At 41.8% G+C, this 23,034-nt stretch overlaps 2 protein-coding genes across 28 annotated transcripts in view; both read left to right on the forward strand.

Moving 5' to 3' along the window:
- Positions 1-23,034, forward strand: part of LOC102616779 (G-type lectin S-receptor-like serine/threonine-protein kinase SD1-1) — a 135,733-nt gene that overhangs the window by 86,029 nt on the left and 26,670 nt on the right. For 3 of the 27 annotated variants that reach the window (XM_052433604.1, XM_052433602.1, XM_052433603.1), the window contains exon 2: positions 4,491-4,607. The exons of 2 other annotated variants lie outside the window; for them this stretch is intronic. In XM_052433604.1, coding sequence (XP_052289564.1) covers positions 4,491-4,607 — 117 coding nt within the window. 22 more of the 27 variants (XM_052433612.1, XM_052433616.1, XM_052433625.1 and 19 more) reach the window with 17 other exon arrangements.
- LOC127899745 (uncharacterized) lies at positions 10,953-13,894 on the forward strand. The gene is made up of 2 exons (XM_052433648.1): positions 10,953-11,665; positions 12,707-13,894. The coding sequence occupies exon 2, from the start codon at positions 12,847-12,849 to the stop codon at positions 13,525-13,527; it is 681 nt and encodes a 226-aa protein (XP_052289608.1). The 5' UTR covers positions 10,953-11,665; positions 12,707-12,846; the 3' UTR covers positions 13,528-13,894.

Consider the following 23,034-nt stretch of genomic DNA (forward strand, 5'->3'; position numbering starts at 1 on the left):
TTTTAGGGATTTTTTTTTTAAATTTTTCGCTATTTGTATTTTTATCTGAAGTGAGGGTATTTTTTAAATAATAAAACATTCATGGGTAGAATGTGAAATCTCGGGAACATAGTTTGATTCCTAAGTTTTCATTTTTTGTTCCCGAATTATTATGGAACTCACAAAATTAATTCTCATTCTCCTCCTTATTTTATTAAGAAATTATTCCAATTCTGAATTCCCATTCCTAAGTAAACGCAGCCTAATAATAACCTTTAATAGAACGTTCAAATGAAAAGACTAGCCAGGCCCTGAGAATTGACATCAATCGATTATCCCTTCCATGTTAGAGATATATGATATTTGTTTTGTCTTTTTTTTTTTAATTCATATATCGTTCAAAAGTCAAAATTTGCGATTTGTTTATTTAAATTGGTTGAAAAAGAAGATGTGAGCCACATGCATAATTGACTTTTGGAGGAGGTAGGAACAGCATGCATGATTTCTTTAAAAAATGAAGAATTTTTGCAATTTTATGAAGACTTTTTTGATGCAATTGAAGAGTTTTTCAAAAGGTAGAAATGGTGGCTGAAATCATTAAAATAATTGCATGCAAATTAGATATTAGGTGCAAGCTTGGTGCCTATAAATAGAGGGCATTTCTTCAGCTTAAGAGAAATTGTAAGTGAAGCAATTTTAGAGTTCTGAAAGTGTGAACAATTGAAGAGTGTGTGGAAGAATACTAAGTGTATTTAAGTTTTGGAAAAAATGAGGTTTTTCTACTTAAATTTGTACTCTCATAATTTTTTTCTTGCTCCCGTGGATGTAGGTATATTACCGAACCACGAAAAATTCTGTGTCCTTTATTTTTCTGTGATTATTTGGTGCGTTTTATTCCGCATTCCGCACACAACATAAATATATGATTACTCTTGAATCTCAAAATGCAAAAAAAAAAAAAAAAATTCCATTAAAAAAGATCCATTGCAACTTGTAGACAAATATAAAACAGAAAAATTAGTATTCCTAGTCCTCTGCCACGTTAAGAGACTATCATTTTTCTTACCTATGATCGAAGCTTCATTTGGAGGATATGCTGTACAAATGATTTAGCTCATGTGATTAATAAATATATACGATCATAGTTAATTTCCAGCTTCTGGGGAAGTTAAAATCCTTATTTTTTCCATTTGTGTGTTTAAGCATGGTTTTTTACAATTTTATATTTAAGTTTAATAAATTGAATAGTACGTGTGTATCATTTCATTATGTTTATGTTTATGTCTCTATCTTTAATTTTAAGGACGCTGTATATATTAACTCATATTTCTAAACATGAGTTTCTTGCAGCAGGGTTCGAATAGGATGATGATGGGAACAAGAAGACATGATTTCTATTAGAGCATATTCGACTGATTTCTAAAATTATACCAATTATAAATTCATTATTAGTTAAATGAGAAATAAGAAATTTAAATTCTATAAATTAACTAATGTACAACAAATGATTTACAAGGATGACCCAAGTAAACTATCAGTCAAAGTCGATGAATATATGCTCGTGGCAATGTATATTCTATAAATGAACTCGTGTCACCGTTTCGTCACTATTATTTTTTCGGCTCAATTATGATTACACTTGGAATCTCCCCAGCAAAAAATTTCCCGTTGATGACAACCGATTGCAACTTACAGACAGATACCGAAAATATAATTAGTATTCAATGCCCTTTCTCAAGTTCTACACGTAATTTAGCGATTTCACATACAAGTGGGGCTTATCTGCTCATCATTGCTCTGCTCCTTTTTGTTTTTATTTTTATTTTTTTGTTTTTTGTTTTTAACTGCTGCTCATATCTGCCGGCGGGGTTTTTCGAAATTATTGATTATTCTTTCCTTTGAAATTAATATAAAAAAACAGCTCCATAATTTTTCTGTGTAATTTAAAACTATTGCATGACGTTTTCTATTTGTCCATCCATTATTTAATTGATAACGGCCCAGCATGCATATGCCTAGAAATTCTCTTCTTCTATTCTAATTAAGTTTCATGTAAATTTTTCTCAGTTCTCAGTGTTTGCAGATATATTGAAGACCATAATAATGATGATGATGATGTATTACATCTCAAATTGCCTTCGTTATAATATTTGGCCCTAAAGCTAATAAAATAAAAGAGTTATACCATTGCATATGAAAATCATTTGCTGGTAATAATTGTACCATTGCATAACCCAAATAATAATAATTTTAATGGTATCAAAATCTAGTTCAAATGGAACTAAAGTAGGGCGGTGAAATTTTTTTATTTTAATTACAAAAATTAAAACTATTAATTGAATATAAATAATAATAAAATATAAATGAATCTTAGATTATTCCTACAATTTGGTGGGTCCCGACATTATGCGGAAGTGTACGTTGCCACAAGAAGGCAAGAACGACTTTGGTGGGTCTCGACATTATTCCTACATTTTAAGTCTTCGGCTCATTTATATCCCATTTTCTTTTTCTTTTTCTTTTTCTTTTTCTTTTTCATAAACATATTTTCTAACCATTGGTTTTTATTTCTTAAATACAACGGTTTGACTCCAGAAGCATTGACTTTCAGTTCAATGCCGTTAAAGATGGATCATTTTTTTTTAAAAAAAAGATGGATCATCACTCACGGTATTAGCATCTATATAAATCAATACACAAATCTTGTCTTCACAACCTCATGATAGAGATCGAATTTTCAATTACCAGTCACTGTTGTTCAAGTTTCCACCACTTGCAACACTAAATAGTTGCGTTCTCGCAAGGGAATTGGAGTCCAGAAGCACTCACTTTTAGTTCAATGCCGTTAAAGATAGATCATTAGTCATGGTATTAGCATCTATATAGTTTGTTAGAGAGAGATCTAAACCAATACACAAATGGGTGTACTTTCATTTTTGTTCGTCTGCTGTAAGTCATTGTGTTTAATTATATTTATTTAATTTGTTAGAGAGAGCTCTACGCCTATAGAGTATAACAAATGGATGCATTTTTGTTTTCCTTCATCTGTTGTAAGTTACTGTTTTTCTTGTCTGAATCCTCTTTTGCTTCCGACACCATTACTTCATCTCAGTCCCTCAGCGATGGCAGGACCTTAGTTTCAAAAGATGGAAGCTTTGAGCTTGGTTTCTTCAGTCCTGGTAGTTCCAAGAATCGTTACGTAGGAATTTGGTACAAAAATATGCCTGTTAAAACTGTTGTTTGGGTTGCAAACCGAATCAACCCCATTAATGACTCTTCTGGCTTGTTAGTTGTAAACCAGACGGGCAATCTTGTTTTAACAAGCCAGGACAAGAGTGTAGTTTGGTCAGCAAACTTGAGTAAAGAAGTCCGGACTCCAGTTGTATTGCAGCTACTAGATTCAGGAAATCTTGTCCTCAGAGGTGAACGAGATGGTGGTTCTGAAACTTATTTATGGCAAAGCTTTGATTATCCTTCTGATACATTGCTACCGGGAATGAAGCTCGGATGGGATTTGAAGACTGGTCTTGAGCGGTGTATAACATCATGGAAGAGCCCAGATGACCCGTCTCCTGGAAACTTTATTTGGGCAGTTGAACGACAAGATAATCCTGAGTTAATCATGTGGAAGGGATCAAGAAAGTTTCAAAGGAGTGGCCCATGGAATGGCCTTCAATTCAGTGCTACACCATTGAGGCCAAACCCCATTTTTAACTTCAGCTTTGTCTCTAATGAGGATGAGCTGTACTACACCTTCGACATGAGAGATAAAGCTGCTTTCTCAAGGATTGTTATGAACCAAACACTCTATTTACGTCAACGATTCATATGGGATAAAGCAACTCAAAGTTGGGAATTGTATTCAAATGTGCCAAGAGATCTATGTGACACTTATGCCCTTTGTGGTGCCTATGGCATTTGCATCATTAGCGATATGCCTGTTTGCCAATGTTTAAAAGGTTTTAAACCAAAGTCAAGGGGATATGTGGACTGGTCTCAAGGGTGTGTGCGTTATAAGTCGTTAAACTACTCGAGACAAGATGGATTCATCAAATTCACTGCGATGAAATTGCCAGATGCTACTCTTTCTTGGGTGAGCAAAAGTATGAATCTCAATGAATGCCGGGAGAAATGCTTAGACAACTCTTCTTGTATGGCATACACAAATTCAGATATCAGAGGAGAAGGCAGTGGCTGTGCCATGTGGTTTGGTGATCTGATTGACATCAGATACTTCCAAGATGGTGGGCAGGACTTGTATATTCGAATGTCTGCTTCAGAGCTAGGTATCCGTATACTTATTTATGTCATTCCATTATGAAAACTTAGGAGTACAAGTCCAGTTAGACTAGTTCCACATTTTTATTGTGCAATTTAGTATTGAGTTCCGATTGAGAAGCTCCTTTCGCATAAAGCAGTTTCTGGGTATAGCTTCTATCCATAGAATTCTGCTGCTATTTGAATCATTTGATTATTGACTTGCTTTGCTATATCTGAATATGCTGATCAAGGAGCGAAAGGTGTGCCTAGGACGAAGATAGTGGTGACAGTCATTTCTACTGCTGCTCTGTTAGCTGTGGTGATTGCAGCTGGCTATTTGGTTCACAAAAGAAGGAGAAATATAGTAGGTATAATATTGCTCCATTTTCCTTCAAAACTTTATAGCCATTTGCTTGCATTTTTATGATAGCCGTTTCCTTTCAATCAATATTTATATGAGTTCAATTTCCCTGTATCAAATCTTCAATAAAATCTTTCACCAAGTAGAATAAGTTTTTATATGCAACAATAACTGTACGTTTGTTTCAAGATGAAGAGTTAACAGTGCATATCATTTAGATCAAGGGCAAGGTAATTAAACTTGTAAATTTTTGGTTGGAATAGCAGGTTTACTTACTTGCATTTAGTGTTATATCAATACACACCTCTTTTTCACCTATGGTTCTTTATTTACTTGCACTTTCATATTGAATGGAAAATAGCTTTAATACAAATTTACAGAGAAAGAACCTTCTCATCAAGAACACGAAAATTGTAGTTACTAGTTAGTAGTTTGTCCAGTATACGTACTGCATATGTGCTTTCAGTTAATATTATCCAATATTTCAGAGAAAACAGAAAACAACAGGGAAACTGATCAGGTTCAAAACATGGACCTGGAGCTACCACTGTTTGAGTTAGCTACAATTGCTAATGCCACCAGTAACTTTTCAATCAACAACAAGCTTGGAGAAGGTGGCTTTGGACCTGTTTACAAGGTAAACTTGAAACTTGCCAGTCAAAAATAATTATTTTACCGGGTAACTAAATTCACATATATGTCTGGGCAGGGCACGCTAGTGGATGGGCAGGAAATTGCTGTGAAGAGGCTTTCGAAGATTTCTGAGCAAGGATTGAAGGAGTTAAAGAATGAAGTTATACTATTTTCCAAATTACAGCATAGAAATCTTGTAAAGCTTCTTGGCTGCTGCATTCAGGGAGAGGAGAAACTGTTGATTTATGAATTCATGCCCAACAAAAGCCTGAACTCTTTCATTTTTGGTCTGGGTCCCTATAACCTTAAAATATTCGGCTAGCTTGTGCCTTGATTATAGACATTTCTTATGTATTTTCAGAAAATTTTGTACTAACCTTAATGTGGTAATTTGTAGATCAAGAAAGATGTAAGATATTGGATTGGTCCAAGCGTTTCCACATTATTTGTGGGACTGCTAGGGGTGTTATGTACCTTCATCAAGATTCTAGATTGAGGATTATACATCGAGATCTCAAAGCAAGTAATGTGCTACTCGATCAAGATATGAATCCAAAAATTTCGGATTTTGGTTTGGCAAGAGCTTTTGGTGGAGACGAAACAGAAGGAAACACAAAAAGAGTGATTGGAACATAGTAAGTACTTCTTGTCATGTGATCTTTACGATTCACTTGCACTGATTAATGAAAAGTAACTTATATATTTTAATCTTTTGAAGTGGTTATATGGCACCGGAATACGCTAGTGATGGGAAATTCTCAGTAAAATCCGATGTCTTCAGCTTTGGAATTTTATTGCTGGAGATAATAAGTGGAAAGAAAAATAGAGGATTTTATCATTCCGACAACAAGCTTAACCTTATAGGACATGTAAGTAAAATGCATACGACATTTTCTAACATAGTTTGAACTAATAAACTATAGATGATAAAAGAATTTTAATATGTTGTAGGCATGGAAGTTGTGGAACGAAGGCATGCCTTCACAATTAATCGATCCGTGTATTCAAGGCTCATTCAATCTTGCTGAAGTGATACGATGCATCCACATCGGTTTGTTATGCGTGCAACAGCATCCAAAGGACAGGCCAAGTATGCCCTCAGTGATTCTGATGTTGGGCAGCGAGACTGTGTTGCCTCAGCCAAAGCAACCCGGTTACTTGGCGGACAGGAAATCTACCAGACAAGATTATTCATCAAGCACGCCTGAATCATGTTCAACTAATACAATTACGATCTCTGAGTTGGAGGGTCGGTAGAGAATCTATTTGTGGTATCATACCTTATTCTACTTTGTCAAGTGCAAAAGCAGTAATATGTCAACAAAATGGAAAGTTAAGATAAATGCTTGGATAAAAAATGATGAGGATCATCCAGTGAATGCATGTTGTGGATCTAAAAGTTCAAAGGACGAGCCAATTTTGCAGCTGACTACTTGGCCAAAAATGCAGGCTCTATACCTCTCGGATTTCATGTTTATCAAGAACCACCAAATGGAAAGTTAAGATAAATGAATGGATAAAAAATGATGAGGATCATCCAGTGAATGCATGTTGTGGATCTAAAAGTTCGGAGGACGAGCCAATTTTGCAGCAGACTACTTGGCCAAAAATGCGGGCTCTATACCTCTCGGATTTCATGTTTATCAAGAACCACCTGTGGGTCATGATCCTTGGCTTTGTTATGATATGTATGGGACAATGATTCCCCGCTCGGTTGTGTCTTAGCTTGGCTAAGCATTTTTTTGGTTAAAAAAAAAAAAATAGAATGTTGACTAATGCTCATATCGAAATTGTAAATTAGAGGTACTGTGAGCAGTGTTGGGTCCACAAAATGATTAACCGAGAATTAAATTAAATAAAAGCAGGATGTTATAATTTTTTTTTATATAAAATATTTAATAATACATTTATGAGAATATCTTTGGTGCTTTTGGAGCATTCTTATCTATTCACAATTCATCACTTGTTTATATATGTCATCATGATTAGTAGAAGCATACACATGACAAAGAGTAAATGAAAAAAATAGAAGTACCCAAGATTTTTCCTATGTTTTGAAAAACATGTGCAATATACTCATTATCAATACTAAGAAGCACGTCCTTTTCTACATAAACAACAAAATTAATATTCATCCATTCATCTCTCATTCAATTTCAGCATTAATTCTTCATGAACTGAATTGCTGAAAAAGTTCTCTCTACTGTGACTGTGGGAACCAAAAGAATTATAGCTAAGTGTCACCAACGAATATATTAATATTGTAATGGGTACACTTTATCTGTTTTAGTCTCAAACTATTCTTTTAGCAACTTATTGATTCCCTTCATTCCAGCAAACCCGCCTAATTGTTGTTTTCTAATTTAACCCAAGCCCTAATTTTCTTTTTAGAACAAGAAAGATAAAATTTGTGATTGGAGGAGTGGCTAATTATGATTGTTAATAAATTTGAATCTATTTTTCGAAATAGAAAAAATATTTTGGGTTGTGGGTTATTATTATTTTTAAATAAAGCGTGAGTTTCAAAGTTCAAGTTAAAATTTAAATTTTGTAGGTTTATTATGAATGTATAGAGGCTATTTTAATAGATTGATGAAGGTTAATTAGAAACCCAAATGATTTTTTCTTTTATTTTTTTTGTCTTTCACATGCTAAATCTACCACTCATACCGATAAGAATTGGGATGCTTTATTTTTATCCTAATGATCATAATAAAAATCTTATAAAATTTTCACTATTTTATTAAAATTATTATTTAAAAATTATATTTACCCCAAAAATCTTTGTGTTAAGTAATCTACTAATTATAATAACCCATGACCAAAAATATTGGACATGTCTTCTTTTTTTTTTTTAGTAATTATACACTCACATCACGCTTTTACGATTAATTGAGTAAACATGTAGGATAAACGATTTTATAATAGATTGTCTCACAATTTAAATTTACCAAATATCCTCAGAAATTATTTGTAAAGTTGACTACTTCAAAAGTCAAGTTTGAATATTAATTAATTGTGAGACTATTCGGATTGAATCCATAAAATTCTTTTTAAATTTTCTTTACAACTTATAACATACTTTTCAGAAAGTTTATCGAGTACTAATTCAGAAATTTATTTCAATATATATTAAGAAAAATTATTTGGTTAAGAGAAATTAGCCCCTTTGAAAAATTGAGTTCGTGAGGCATGAGCTCATCATTAACCAACCCATCAAATTATTCAATAAACACATTTGCCTCACACATCCATAATTAATTAAAAGGATGGAATTATTTGAACTTATGAAATTTCTCATAACATCCATTTATTTAATATATCCCCTATCAAGATCTTAAAATTAAATTTTAACTCTATAAGCCGCTTAATACCTCACAAATAACCGATTTATGGTGGGTGCAATAATTTAGATCATTAAATTATTTATTGTTTTTGGTCATTTTTATTTAAGATTATTTTTGTACTATAAAGTTTTATTTAAAATAGGTCTAAGGTGCATTTTTATGGGGGCCCAAATGACCTTAAAATTAGAAAAAGTTAAATTATACCATATAAAAGTAAAACCTCTTGTAATTCCTAAACTATCCTTGATTAGATTTCTTTTTTTAATTTTAATATTTTCTCTCATCTCAGAACTCATAAGCTGCTATATCCTTTCTTGGTAAGATGCTCTGTTCAGGCTTCAATGTTGTTGGCTTGAAATGGCAACTGAACTCGAATCAATTCTCATGCATGGGTTGGGAAATTTGCTCAACTTATAATTGGTAGGTTTATGCCTTTGATCAAACTCATTTCGCCTATCCAAGAATCTGCAAAATTAATTGGTATTATCATGTCGATGCTGCTTATAATTAGTAGCGCTTGCATTGCCCTGAATCCAGGCACTGCTTAAGTAGAGTTGGGCTTGCTGATTCATTTTAGTGACATATCAAAACATTAAAAAAAAAAAAATCAGGACTTGTTTGTCGAAATTTACAAATATTTTGTTCTTTAATTAATTTTTATTATATCAAACAATAGAACTGCAGTGTAGTTAAACCCGTTGCTTACACCTGGGCAACATAGTTTCGTGTTCTTTTTTTTTTTTATAGTTTCTGTGATGGCAAGTTATATATATGTCTTTTAATTTTTCAATTATTGCGGCAACGAACATGTTAAATAATTTGCGGTGGAAAAGGCACCAATATTGACTCAATATGTCAAATTTCTAGAAAATTTTAACATCAAATGCCTTTTTTCCATTGTTGTAAGTATAAGTCAAATTTCTTGCAAAATTTATTTGCGTGTGACGATTTTTTTTTTTTTAAGTGCAGACAGCCCACCCTTCACATATTCATAGAGATGTAGAATTTTCAGCTGCAATTAACAGTTGCTCTACGTTACCGGTGTTCCACATTTTACAATATTAAATAGAGAATTTTGAGTCCAGAAGCAATCACTTTCAGGTCAGCGCCCTCCAAGATGGATTATCAGTCATGGTGTTTAATTATATTTATTTAATTTGTTAGAGAGGGCTCTACGCCTATAGAGTATAACAAATGGATGTATTTTTGTTTTCCTTCATCTGTTGTAAGTTACTGTTTTTCTTGTCTGAATCCTCTTTTGCTTCCGACACCATTTCTTCATCTCAGTCCCTCAGCGATGGCAGGACCTTAGTTTCAAAAGATGGAAGCTTTGAGCTTGGTTTCTTCAGTCCTGGTAGTTCCAAGAATCGTTACGTGGGAATTTGGTACAAAAATATGCCTGTTAAAACTGTTGTTTGGGTTGCAAACCGAATCAACCCCATTAATGACTCTTCTGGCTTGTTAGTTGTAAACCAGACGGGCAATCTTGTTTTAACAAGCCAGGACAAGAGTGTAGTTTGGTCAGCAAACTTGAGCAAAGAAGTCCGGACTCCAGTTGTATTGCAGCTACTAGATTCAGGAAATCTTGTCCTCAGAGGTGAACGAGATGGTGGTTCTGAAACTTATTTATGGCAAAGCTTTGATTATCCTTCTGATACATTGCTACCGGGAATGAAGCTCGGGTGGGATTTGAAGACTGGTCTTGAGCGGCGTATAACATCATGGAAGAGCCCAGACGACCCGTCTCCTGGAAACTTTATTTGGGCAGTTGAACGACAAGATAATCCTGAGTTAATCATGTGGAAGGGATCAAGAAAGTTTCATAGGAGTGGCCCATGGAATGGCCTTCAATTCAGTGCTTCACCATTGAGGCCAAACCCCATTTTTAACTTCAGCATAGTCTCTAATGAGGATGAGCTCTGCTATACCTTCGATATGAGAGATAAAGCTGCTTTCTCAAGGATTGTTGTGAACCAAACACTCTATTTACTTCAACGATTCATATGGAATAAAGCAACTCAAAGTTGGGAATTGTATTTGTTGATGCGAGATTCTGGTTACGCCTTCCAACGATCAGGATGTCTGCTCGATCAACCTCACCTCGATCAGGATCTCTCCTCGTACGCTTTTTTCCCTAAGTATCCCTGCGTCCACAGAAACAAGTCAGAGCACGCCGGTTGTTTTCCCGGCGTAAACCCTCCGACGCTCAAGTCAGATATGAAGGCTCTGGGAACGCTTGCCACAAATCTTATGGCTTTTAGGTCGTTTTTTTCTCTTTTAGAATTTCCTTTCTCTCTGTTATAATCTCCAAATTGCTAACCCTTTTACCTTCGTTGGCTACCTTTTTATAGGCCACTTCTGAACTCAGGCCTTTCCTCCCTTTGCGCTCGCCATCCTCCCACTTCTCGAAAGTGGATGCTCCATTGCCGTAGTCATGGGTGGTTGCGTGGCCCTCGCGCCTTGATTCTCGGACTAGAGAGCATGTCTCGCCAACTGTCGTTTACCGGGTCTCCTCGACCCAACCGTTAGTAGGAATATAGCAGGAACGGCTTTATGCTCCCAACAGGAGACTGACCTCGTGGATGCCGTACTCATGGACGAGCAGGATACTCCTGCTCCTGCTCCCCCGGCTACCAGACTCTTGCAAGATATACCTATTCGAGGAACCCTGCTACCAGGCGCCTGCTCATCACTGCTGGTCATCGTTGAAACATATCCCCCAAACACCAGTCCCCCAGTTTCTTGTGTTGGGTAGCGTAGTGAGCCAACAGTAGAAACTCGACAGTTCTTGCTCGCGCAGGATAGGAAAAGGCTACCAAGAGTCGTGTCGCATTTAATTGCGGATGAGGTGATGTGGCGGAGATCCACCCCTCCATTTGAATTTCAAACCGACGGTTACGAGACCCTCGGGATTCGGTGCTGTTAAATGCTGGCTATCCAAGAGTTTTTCTTCCAATAAGATAACCCAAAACCTCTTGAAGGGAAATTAGCCATTTCCACCGTCTCTGTCCTTGTCTCTCCGGCGAAGAAGTTTCGGCATAAAAGCCCCCATCCTTGCCTTTCTCCGACTGAAACAGTACTTCAGGTATTACTTCTTTCTCCTCGGTCTCGGATAGTTTGTAGATAACTTCTTTTTTCTTTGCTTTGTTTGGGGTAGTAGTTGGTGGTGGTGTTTTGGTTATTACCTAGGGAATGTCGAAGGGTAAGGAGAAGGTCGTTGAGATTGATGACGACGAACTAGGTTTCTTGCCTAGTCTGCTCGCTGATTCTGCTTTTGACCCCGGGATCCCCTTAGAACCCACTAGGTCTAGCGTCGGGACTAGCGCTAGGAGGATGTCCCCCCAAACAACCTCCACGAGCGGAAGTAGTGGTGAGGAGGGACCTTTTGGATCGGAAGACACCCTAAGTGAGGATCAAGGAGGTGATTCTGGTGAGGGATCTTCACCAGGAACACCGCGACCAGAAGGGCGTAGTACAGTAGGAGGTAGAGCCTTGTCGCGGGATTATGCTATTGATTACATGACCTGCACGACCACATTCAACGAGCTGGATGACCTCCGGCTTAGGTATAGCATTCCTGGTGAAATTCCTCTCAAGATCCTAGGAAAGAAGGATACACCTAGCCGACCTCCTAGGGGATATGTTACCCTGTTTTTGGAAAGCTTTAAGTTTGGGCTGAGGTGTCCCTTGCAACCCTACTTTGCCCGGATACTTAACGGGCTGAATCTGGCTCCTGGTCAGCTGAACCCCAATGGGTGGAGAGTGCTCTCTGGTCTGTTCATATTGTGGGACAGATGTTGCCAAAGCGAGCCCATGGTTAATGAGGTGAAGCACCTATACCAGCTAAAGAGCAGCCCTAAAGATGCCGGCTGGTACTACTTCCAATCTAGTACCAAGAGCAGGAAACCCATAACTGATCTTCCAACTGGTGGTGGTGGGACTTGGAAGAGGAAATTCTTTTTTGCTGGGGGTCCTTGGGGTCAAGTTGCACAAATTGACGGGAACGATTATCGCGTCCCACCCCGTTTCGTGGTCCCAAGTTGCCTGCTCGCTTTAGATGCCTCGTATCCATAATTGTTCTCGCTTTATTGGTTTGTTCTTAACCAAGTGTCTGTTTGCGTTGCAGGTTCTTGGGGTGTTCACTTCCCGCTTAAACCTGACCAGCTCAAACGGGTCGAGGCCGTATTGGTTAATTCCTGCCCGAGTCGAGAGCTGATAACCACCTACAACCTGCTCGAGTCTCGTTTGGTGCCCCCCGGCCATAAGATGGAGGACGCAGTGATTGGAGCTCTGACCGGGAAACGTTCTCGGCCTCCAACAACCAAACGGGACCAGAACAAAGATGCTCCTGCTACGAAGCGAAAGAACATCGTGCAGCAGGTTCCTCCCTTGCAGACTCTTCCTCCTGCTCCTGCCAAGGTCGAGGAAACTAGTGGAGCAGCCACAGATCCTGCTTCTTCTTCTCCTCCTGTCGGGCCTCGGTCTCGCTTACCTGACAGCCGAGCAGAACACTTGGTCCCCTATCTCAATGAGTTATCTAAACTCGTGAGCAAGAAGGACTTGGAGGACTTTGACGGCTGCACCTTGGGTGAACTGGTGGGAGCCATGCAGTATAGCGCTTTCCACCTCAGCTGCATGATCACCTATTACAAGGCTAAGGTTGGCCGCTACAATCGGCAGATGAAGGAGGACATTCAGTCAGCGACTACCAGAGCTGACGTTGCCGAGAAGAGAGCAGGGGAGCTGAATGTTGAGAACCTTAAGCTGATGGAGCAAGAATCTCTTGCTCAAGCAAAAGCCATTACCCTGGAGGAGGAGCTGACCAAGGTCAAGGAGGATCTGCTAAGGCAGAAGGCTATGTATGAGGCTCAGCTCGAATCTCTACGTGATTCCCACCGGGCTCAGGTTGAGAACTTGGAGAGGGAGGCCGACAACCAGTACGACTAGGGACTTCGGCATTCCTATTGTTGCATCATGGCCGTCCTCGGGAAGCAGCATCCTGATCTGAAGATGGATGACCTTGTAGCTGGTGTTGCTCAACATATGGACGAGGAGGCGGCCAAGAAAGATGCCGAAGGGATAGAGCCGATCGTGATTAAGGAGGAAAATTCTCCTCCTCGTGCGGTCCCTGCTGACGTTGGCGAGGCGAGCACCCGTGCTGCCGTTGCCGAGGCGAGCACCCCCCCGGACGCAACTGGTGATACTCCCCCTGCACCTGAGGAGGTCCAGCCAACCGATGCTGCTCGGCTTACTGATCCGCCATCTTCTTGATATATTTCTTGTATTGTAATGAACAACGTTTATGAAATTTATCTCCTCTGTTAATTATTAACACATTAATAAAAATGTTTTTGATTACTTTCTTGTGTTGTAATCATGAGTTATTTTTCGTTTAAGAATCTGCTCACCTTCGTCTGGTTGAGCAGGTTCTGGCTTGGCATATGGTTTTGCCACATGCCTTAGAAAATTTTTCAATGCTTGGGCTTCTGCTCGCCTTCACGCGGTCGAGCAGATCCTGACATACTTGGCTTCTGTCTCGCCATAAACAGGCTTTGAGACTTGGTGAGCCTTTGCATGCCTTAGAGATTTTTTCGATGCTTGGGGATTCTGCTCGCCTTCGCGTGGTCGAGCGGATCCTGGCACACTTGGCTTCTGTCTCGCCATAAACAGGCTTTGAGACTTGGTGAGCCTTTGCATGCCTTAGAGATTTTTTCGATGCTTGGGGATTCTGCTCGCCTTCGCGTGGTCGAGCGGATCCTGGCACGTTTGGCTTCTGTCTCGTCATAAACAGGCTTTGAGACTTGGTGAGCCTTTGTATGCCTCAGAAATTTTTTCGATGCTTGGGGATTCTTCTCGCCTTCGTGTGGTCGAGTAGATCCTGGCACGCTTGGCTTCTGTCTCGCCATAAACAGGCTTTGAGACTTGGTGAGCCTTTGCATGCCTTAGAAATTTTTTCGATGCTTGGGGATTCTGCTCGCCTTCGCGTGGTCGAGCAGATCCTAGCACGCTTGGCTTCTGTCTCGCCATAAACAGGCTTTGAGACTTGGTGAGCCTTTGCATGCCTTAGAAATTTTTTCGATGCTTGGGTATTTTGCTCGCCTTCGCGTGGTCGAGCAGATCCTGGCACGCTTGGCTTCTGTCTCGCCATAAACAGGCTTTGAGACTTGGTGAGCCTTTGCATGCCTTAGAAATTTTTTCGATGCTTGGGGATTCTGCTCGCCTTCGCGTGGTCGAGCAGATCCTGGCACGCTTGGCTTCTGTCTCGCCATAAACAGGCTTTGAAACTTGGTGAGCCTTTGCATGCCTTAGAAATTTTTTCGATGCTTGGGGATTCTGCTCGCCTTCGCGTGATCGAGCAGATCCTAGCACGCTTGGCTTCTGTCTCGCCATAAACAGGCTTTGAGACTTGGTGAGCCTTTGCATGCCTTAGAGATTTTTTCGATGCTTGGGGATTCTGCTCGCCTTCGCGTGGTCGAGCAGATCCTGGCACGCTTGGCTTCTGTCTCGCCATAAACAGGCTTTGAGACTTGGTGAGCCTTTGCATGCCTTAGAAAATTTTCACAGTTTCAAGTGAATGAGATTCCTCGACGTTCCATTAATTGCAGGATTCAACTTACATGAAATTGTTTGGTTATAAAATAAATAACAGCAAATACGAACAGAAAGAACTTGAAAATATTAACGACTCTTACTGGAAATATTTCCTGAGATGTGCTGCGTTCCACGGGCGCTTCACCTCGTGGCCATCCGTGCGAACCAGCTTGTAAGCTCCTGGTCCAACTAGCTGCTTGACTCTATATGGCCCCTCCCAATTCGGACCGAGCACTCCTTGAGTCGGGTCTTTGGTGTTCTGGTTCACTCTCCTTAACACCCAATCTCCGACCTTGAACTGCCGTATGTTCACCTTCTGGTTATAATACCGGGCAACCCTCTGCTGGTAAATGACTGATCGCTCGGCTGCTTGCTCCCTCTTTTCGGTTAGCAGATCAAGTTTCAAACATATCTGCTCGTCGTTCTCCTGCTCATTGAAATGATCTGTCCGGTGCGTGGTCGTTCCTATCTCAGCTGGCACGACCGCTTCGTGTCCAAAAGCCAAGGCGAATGGTGTCTCCCCAGTTGCTGTTTTGTGGGTTGTTCTGTATGCCCATAGCACACCTGACAGCTCATCAACCCATGCACCTTTTTTTTGCTCCAAGCCTGGTTTTCAAAAGCCTCTTGATTGTCTTGTTGGCTGCTTCTACTTGTCCATTCGATTGGGGGTGAGCAGGCGAGCAATACTTCAGCTCTATCCCGAGGTTCTGGCAGAAATCCCTGAAGTTGTGATTATCGAACTGCCTGTCATTATCCGTTACCAGGGCATAAGGGATCCCGTATCGACAGACCAGGTTTCTCCATACAAAGTCTGTTGTTTTCTTCTCTGTGATCCTGCTAAGGGCTTCTACTTCTATCCATTTCGTGAAGTAGTCTATAGCAACTATTGCATGTGTTGCTGCTCCTCGTCCCTTTGGTAGCGGGCCGATCAGATCAATTCCCCATTGAGCAAATGGCCAATGGGAGGCCATAGAGGTGAGCTTCTCTGGTGGTTGGTTGGAGAAACTTGCAAAACTCTGGCAGTTTATACAACTCCTGGTCTTCTCCTGTGCATCCTGGTGCATTGTCGGCTAGAAATATCCCTGCCTTAGAACCTTGTGGGTCAGGGACCTCCCACCAGAATGGTTCCCGCAAATTCCTTCATGTACTTCTCTCAGTACGTAATCTGCGTTGTCCTCATCCAAACATCGAAGGAAATGTAGTGTATATCCTCGTCGATACAGTACCCCATCAATCATCGTGTATCTCGAGGCCTGGGCTCTAACCTTCCGAGCTCGCAGTTTATCTGGTGGTAACACCCCGTCTCTGAGGTATGAAATTATCGGGTCCATCCACGAGCATTTTTGTTCTATCCGCAACACCCCCAAATTCCGCTCGATACTTGGGCTGGACTTCACCTCCGGAGGGACCGACTTTGGCATTTTTGGGTCGGCTACTGCTGCCATCCTGGCCAAAATGTCTGCTCGACTATTCTGCTCCCTAGGGATTTGTATCACCTCAACTGCTTCAAATTTCCCCATTATCTGCCTGACTATCTTCAGGTACTGCTCCATCTTCTCCTCTCTTGGTTGAAATATTTCACTGACATGATTCGCAACCAGCTGGGAATCAGTTCGGATCTTCACTCTGACTGCTTTCACGGCCTTAGCCAATTCCAAACCTGCTATCAAGGCTTCATACTCTGCCTGGTTATTTGTGGCTGCAAATTCTAACTTTACAGCATAAGAGATCTCCTCCCCCTCCGGGCCTTCCAAGACAATCTCTGCTCCTGAACCCTGCTCCCCTGATGACCCATCCACAGACATATGCCATACTTGAGCTTCGTCACTGTCTGTAACTACATCTCATCGATCTAAACATACTTCGGGCTCTGTGAAATCAGCTACGAAATCGGCCATTGCCTGAGCCTTTATCGCTGCTCGGGGTTTGTAGTCTATGTCGAACTCGCTCAGCTCTATAGTCCACTTGACTAGCCGACCAGAAGCATCTGGCTTGTGCAGAGTTTGACGCAATGGCTGGTTTGTTATTACCGAGACTGGGAATGCTTGAAAATATGGCCTCAACTTCCGAGCCGCAACCACAAGAGCAAGTGCCCATTTCTCCAACGTTGGGTATTTGGTCTCAGCGTCGAGCAGGGCCTTGCTGGTGTAGTATATCGAATACTGAACTCCTCCTTCCTCTCTCACCAGAACAGAACTGGTGGCCCGATCCGATACCGCCAAATACATATACAACTTATCCCCATCCCTCGGTGTGGACAACAGTGGAGCTTGCTGCAAGTATTGCTTTAAGTTCTGGAAGGCTTCCTCGCATTCTTGTGTCCATTCTATTTTCTTTCCCCTCCTTATCACTTGAAAGAATGGCTGACACTTATCTGTAGCCTTGGATATGAATCTGCTCAACGCCGCCAACCTCCCTGTGAGGCTCTGCATCTCCTTCAGGTTACGAGGAGACTTCATCTGCACAATCGCCTGGATTTTCTCAGGATTTGCTTCAATCCCCCTATGGCTCACCATGAATCCAAGGAATTTTCCTGACTCGACCCCAAAAGCACACTTCTCCGGGTTGAGCTTCATCTTATACTTTCTCAAAAGCCCGAATGTCTCCTCGAGGCGTCTGACATGTTCCTTCGGGATTTTGGATTTGGTGATCATGTCATCCACGTACACCTCCATGGTTTTCCCAATCAACGGCTTAAAGACTTTGTTCACCAGCCTCTGATAGGTGGCCCCAGCATTTTTGAGACCAAATGGCATTACCCTGTAACAGAACAAACCCTGGTTAGTGATGAAAGTCGTGCTCTCCTCATCCTGCTCGTACATGGGGATCTGGTTGTATCCCGAGAACGCGTCCATGAAACTAAGCAGACCGTGTCCAGCCGTTGAATCTACCAGCTGATCGATCTTTGGTAAAAGGAAGCTGTCTTTTGGGCACGCCTTATTAAGGTCTGTGAAATCCACACACATCATCCACTTGTCATTTGCCTTCTTTACTAACACCACATTCGATATCCATTCAGGGTAATTGACTTCCCGAATGAACCCTGCTCTCAAGAGCTTCTCCACCTCGCCATTTATAGCATCATACCTCTCATGGTTAAAGCACCTCCTCTTCTGCCTTACTGCCCGAGCACCTTTCTTTATTGCCAGCTTATGACATGCTACCTCAGGGTCAATCCCTGGCATGTCTTCATGTGTCCAAGCAAACACATCTGCATGAGCCTGTAAGCATTTCATCAACTCATGCTTTTGCTCTCCCTTAAGTCTCGACCCGATCCTGATCGTCTTTCCCGGATTCTCTGGTTCCAGGCTTACTGTTTCCAGATCCTCTACAGGTTCTTACCTGCCATTCTTGTTTTCTACTCGGGTATTGAGGGATGTTATCTGCATTGCTTCCCTTGCTGCCGAGGAGTAGCAGCTTCTTGCGATCCTATGGTCTCCTCGTACCACTCCAACTACCCCATTCACCCGGTACTTCAAAGCCAGATAATGGTTGGACAGCACCGCTTTGCTCATCCTCAGAAATGGCCGGCCTAGGATCATCTGGTAAGGTCCTTCCTCATCCACTACCACAAAGTCCAGTATCATTGTCCTTTCTGTCGGGGAGCTCCCAATCGTGATAGGCAGCTCGACCACGCCCAGAGGGACCAGCTTTCCTCCTCCAAACCCCTTCAAGGAGGTATTGGTGTAATCCAACTTCAGGTCTGCTATTCCCATCTCCTCCAGGGTTGACTTAAACAACACATCAACTGAACTCCCTGTGTCAACCAGTATCCTGTCAAACTTCTTGCTAGCAACAGTGGCCTTGATGACCAGAGCGTCCTCGTGGGGGTATAAGATCCCTTCTTCATCCTCATCTGTCCACATGATTGGCACTTGCCTGACTCTTGCACGTTTGGCCGCTGGGGTGTTGAAGAATACCTCCTTGCTGGTCATGGCGTATCTAGCATAATTCTTCCTCGACCTGTTGGAATCTCCGGCCAATGTTGGGCCCCCAGCTATAACCCTTACTGCAGGTTGCTCTCGCCTCAAGTTCCTGTCACTCTGCTCCCCTTCACTTGTTGAGGCTACCGTTGGGAAGGTCCCATCTACAAACTTGTCCAGATACCGATTTCTCACCAAATCTTCAACCTAGGTCTTAAGATCTCTGCAATCTGTTGTAGTGTGGCCATGAGTGCCATGGAACTTACAATAGCGTCCCCTATCTCTCCTGCTGGGTAGCTTTGTTATTGGAGCAGGGAGGTATAGCAACCCCCGATCCTTTATGGCCTCGTACACCTCGTCCAGGGACATCTTCAAGGAAGTGTACCGTCCATAGTCCTAGTTCTGGTCGATCAGGTGCACTGCTCTTTCTCTGTTTGCTCCGTTCTGAGTTGGGGGTATTGGCAGTACTTCTGGTCTGCTCCCTCTGCTACTGTGGGAATATTGATGAAGACCCCCATATGCCGAATCATGCCTTCTCCAAGGCTCCCTAGTTGAGGAACGAGGAGGTTGCGCCCTGCTGCGCTGATACTGTGGTGGCCTCTGATGAGGCTGGTAAGCAGTTACCCGACCTCCTGCTCCACTACCCGAGGTCTGGTGGTCCCTCCTCCTGATCGGCCCATTCCCTGGTAATGCTTTCTTCTCTTTCCTCCCCAACCCTTCTAACTAGTCTGTCTTAATCCGTGCTGCCTTCTCCTCTTCAATCTCAATGTCTCTCTTAGCCTGCTCGTATGCGGCCGCATACGTCTGGATAACTGGGCTTCTCAAGTTGTACCACAACCTTCCTATCTTCACCCCTTCTTTCAATCCCCTTAACGCCTGAGGGTGGTTGAAGGCTCCCAAGTCGAGGACAACACGATGAAACCTCTTGATGAATTCCCGAAGGGTTTCTTGCTCCCCCTGTTTCATGCTTTTCAGCTCCATCATGTCATCTTCTAGTGCCATTGCCCCACTAAACTGCTCTGCAAATTCCTGGCACATCTGCTCGAAGGTTTTAATGCTGCCCTGAGGATGTTTCCTGTACCACTCTCATGCACGTCCCTCAAGGGATAGTGGGAACACCCTGCACCTTTGGGATTGAGATAATTCTTGTACCCTAGTTATGTCGTTGAAGCGCTCTATGTGTACCAGCGGATCAGTTCTTCCCGAATATCTAAGGTCTGGGAGGCAGAAATCTCTCGGAATAACTGCCCTCATGATCTCTGCTGCGAGCGGTGATTCTCCGTCCAGCATTATCCTCCAACCAGGAGCTCTGCTCCTTCCTTGCATGTCGTCAATTATCTGGGCTAGTCTGCGCACTTCCTCCTCCAGCTGCACTGCACGACCAGGGTCACGTGCTGCAACTTAATCCCGCTCTTGCTCTACATCATGCAAATGTTGCCTCAGCATTGTTTCCTCTGCATTCGCCACCCTATCGTCCTCGTCAAAAATCTGTCTTACCGGGGACTGCTCTTCCTCTCTATGGAATTCTCCCCGCAGGGGTATGTTACCTCTTTCACCACAAAATCTCCCGGTGGTTTGACTTCTCCTCGTACTATCGGGACCTGGTGCCATTCCACCACCTCTCACCCTTTCTTCCTGGGTTACCCTTCGTTCGCTCCGCAGCTCATGCAGGATGGTTGTCAAGGTCTCCATCTGCTTTTCCATCCGTTCCATCCGGTCGAACATGGCTTTTTCCCGTGCTTCACTGGTTATCTCCCTCAGCGTCACGGAATCGTTAAGCCTCATATCACCCCCTTATGCACTACTTCCTCCTGTCTCCATTGCTTTTCAGTTGCTTCCCTTCTCTTCTTGTTATCAACAGAAGCTTTTTGCTCAGCTCCCCACAGACGGCGCCAAAATGTTGATGCGAGATTCTGGTTACGCCTTCCAACGACCAAGATGTCTGCTCGATCAACCTCACCTCGATCAGGATCTCTCCTCGTACGCTTTCTTCCCTAAGTATCCCTGCGTCCACAGAAACAAGTCAGAGCACGCCGGTTGTTTTTTCGGCGTAAACCCTCCGATGCTCAAGTCAGATATAAAGGCTCTGGGAACGCTTGCCACAAATCTTATGGCTTTTAGGTCGTTTTTTTCTCTTTTAGAATTTCCTTTCTCTCTGTTATAATCTCAAAATTGCTAACCCTTTTACCTTCGTTGGCTACCTTTTTATAGGCCACTTTTGAGCTCAGGCCTTTCCTCCCTTTGCGCTCGCCATCCTCCCACTTCTCGAAAGTGGATGCTCCATTGCCGTAGTCGTGGGTGGTTGCGTGGCCCTCGCGCCTTGATTCTCGGACTAGAGAGCATGTCTCGCCAACTGTCGTTGACTGGGTCTCCTCGACCCAACCGTTAGTAGTAATATAGCAGGAACGGCTTTATGCTCCCAACAGGAGACTGACCTCGTGGATGCCGTACTCATGGATGAGCAGGATACTCCTGCTCCTGCTCCCCCGGCTACCAGACTCTTGCAAGATATACCTATTCGAGGAACCCTGCTACCAGGCGCCTGCTCATCACTGCTGGTCGTCGTCGAAACATATCCCCCAAACAGTATTCAAATTTGCCAAGAGATCTATGTGACACTTATGCCCTTTGTGGAGCCTGTGGCGTTTGCATCATTAACGATTTGCCTGTTTGCCACTGTTTAAAAGGTTTTAAACCAAAGTCAAGGGGATATGTGGACTGGTCTCTAGGGTGTGTGTGTGATAAGTCGTTAAACTACTCTAGACAAGATGGCTCCATCAAATTCACTTCGATGAAATTGCCAGATGCTACTCCTTCTCGGGTGAGCAAAAGTATAAATCTCAACGAATGCAGGGAGAAGTGCTTAGAAAACTCTTCTTGTATGGTGTACACAAATTTAGATATCAGAGGAGGAGGCAGTGGCTGTGCCATGTGGTTTGGTGAACTGATTGACATGAGAGACTTTCCAGATGGTGGGCAGGACTTGTATATTCGAATGTCTGCTTCAGAGATAGGTACCCGTGGACTTGTTTTTGTCACTCCATTATGGGAACTTACGAGTACCACTCCAGTTAGACTAGTTCCACATTTTTATTGTGCAATTTAGTATTGAGTTCTGATTGAGAAGCTCCTTTCGCATAAAGCAGTTTCTGGGTATAGCATCTATGCATATAATTCTTTTGCTACTTGAATCATTTGATTATTGACTTGCTCTGCTATATTAGAATACACTGATCAAGGAGCAAAAGGTAAGCCTACAACAAAGATAGTGGTGATAGTCGTTCCTACAGCTGCTCTGTTAGCTGCGGTGCTCATAGCTGGCTACTTGATTCACAAAAACAGGAGAAATATAGTAGTTATAATAGCACTCCATTTTCCTTCACAAATTTTCATTGACGACTTGATGTAGGGAAATCAAACTCTTATAAATATTAAATTTATAAGAGTACATTAAATTTTTATATGCAGCAATAACTGTATATTTGTTTCAAGATGAAGAGTTAACAGTGCATATCATTTAGATCAGGGGCAAGGTAATTAAACTTGTAAATTTTTTGTTGCAATAGCAGATTTACTTACTTGCATTTAGTGTTATATCATTACACACCTCTTTTTCACCTATGGTTCTTTATTTACTTGCACTTTCATATTGACTGGAAAATAGCTTTAATACAAATTTACAGAGAAAGAACCTCCTCATCAAGAACACGAAAATTGTAATTACTAGTTAGTAGTTTGTCCAGTATACGTACTGCATATGTGCTTTCAGTTAATATTATCCAATATTTCAGAGAAAACAGAAAACAACAGGGAAACTGATCAGGTTCAAAACATGGACCTGGAGCTACCACTGTTTGAGTTAGCTACAATTGCTAATGCCACCGATAACTTTTCAATCAACAACAAACTTGGAGAAGGTGGCTTTGGACCTGTTTACAAG

This window comes from Citrus sinensis, chromosome 9 (genome assembly GCF_022201045.2).
Source record: "Citrus sinensis cultivar Valencia sweet orange chromosome 9, DVS_A1.0, whole genome shotgun sequence".
In the NCBI taxonomy this organism is placed as follows: Eukaryota; Viridiplantae; Streptophyta; class Magnoliopsida; order Sapindales; family Rutaceae; genus Citrus; species Citrus sinensis.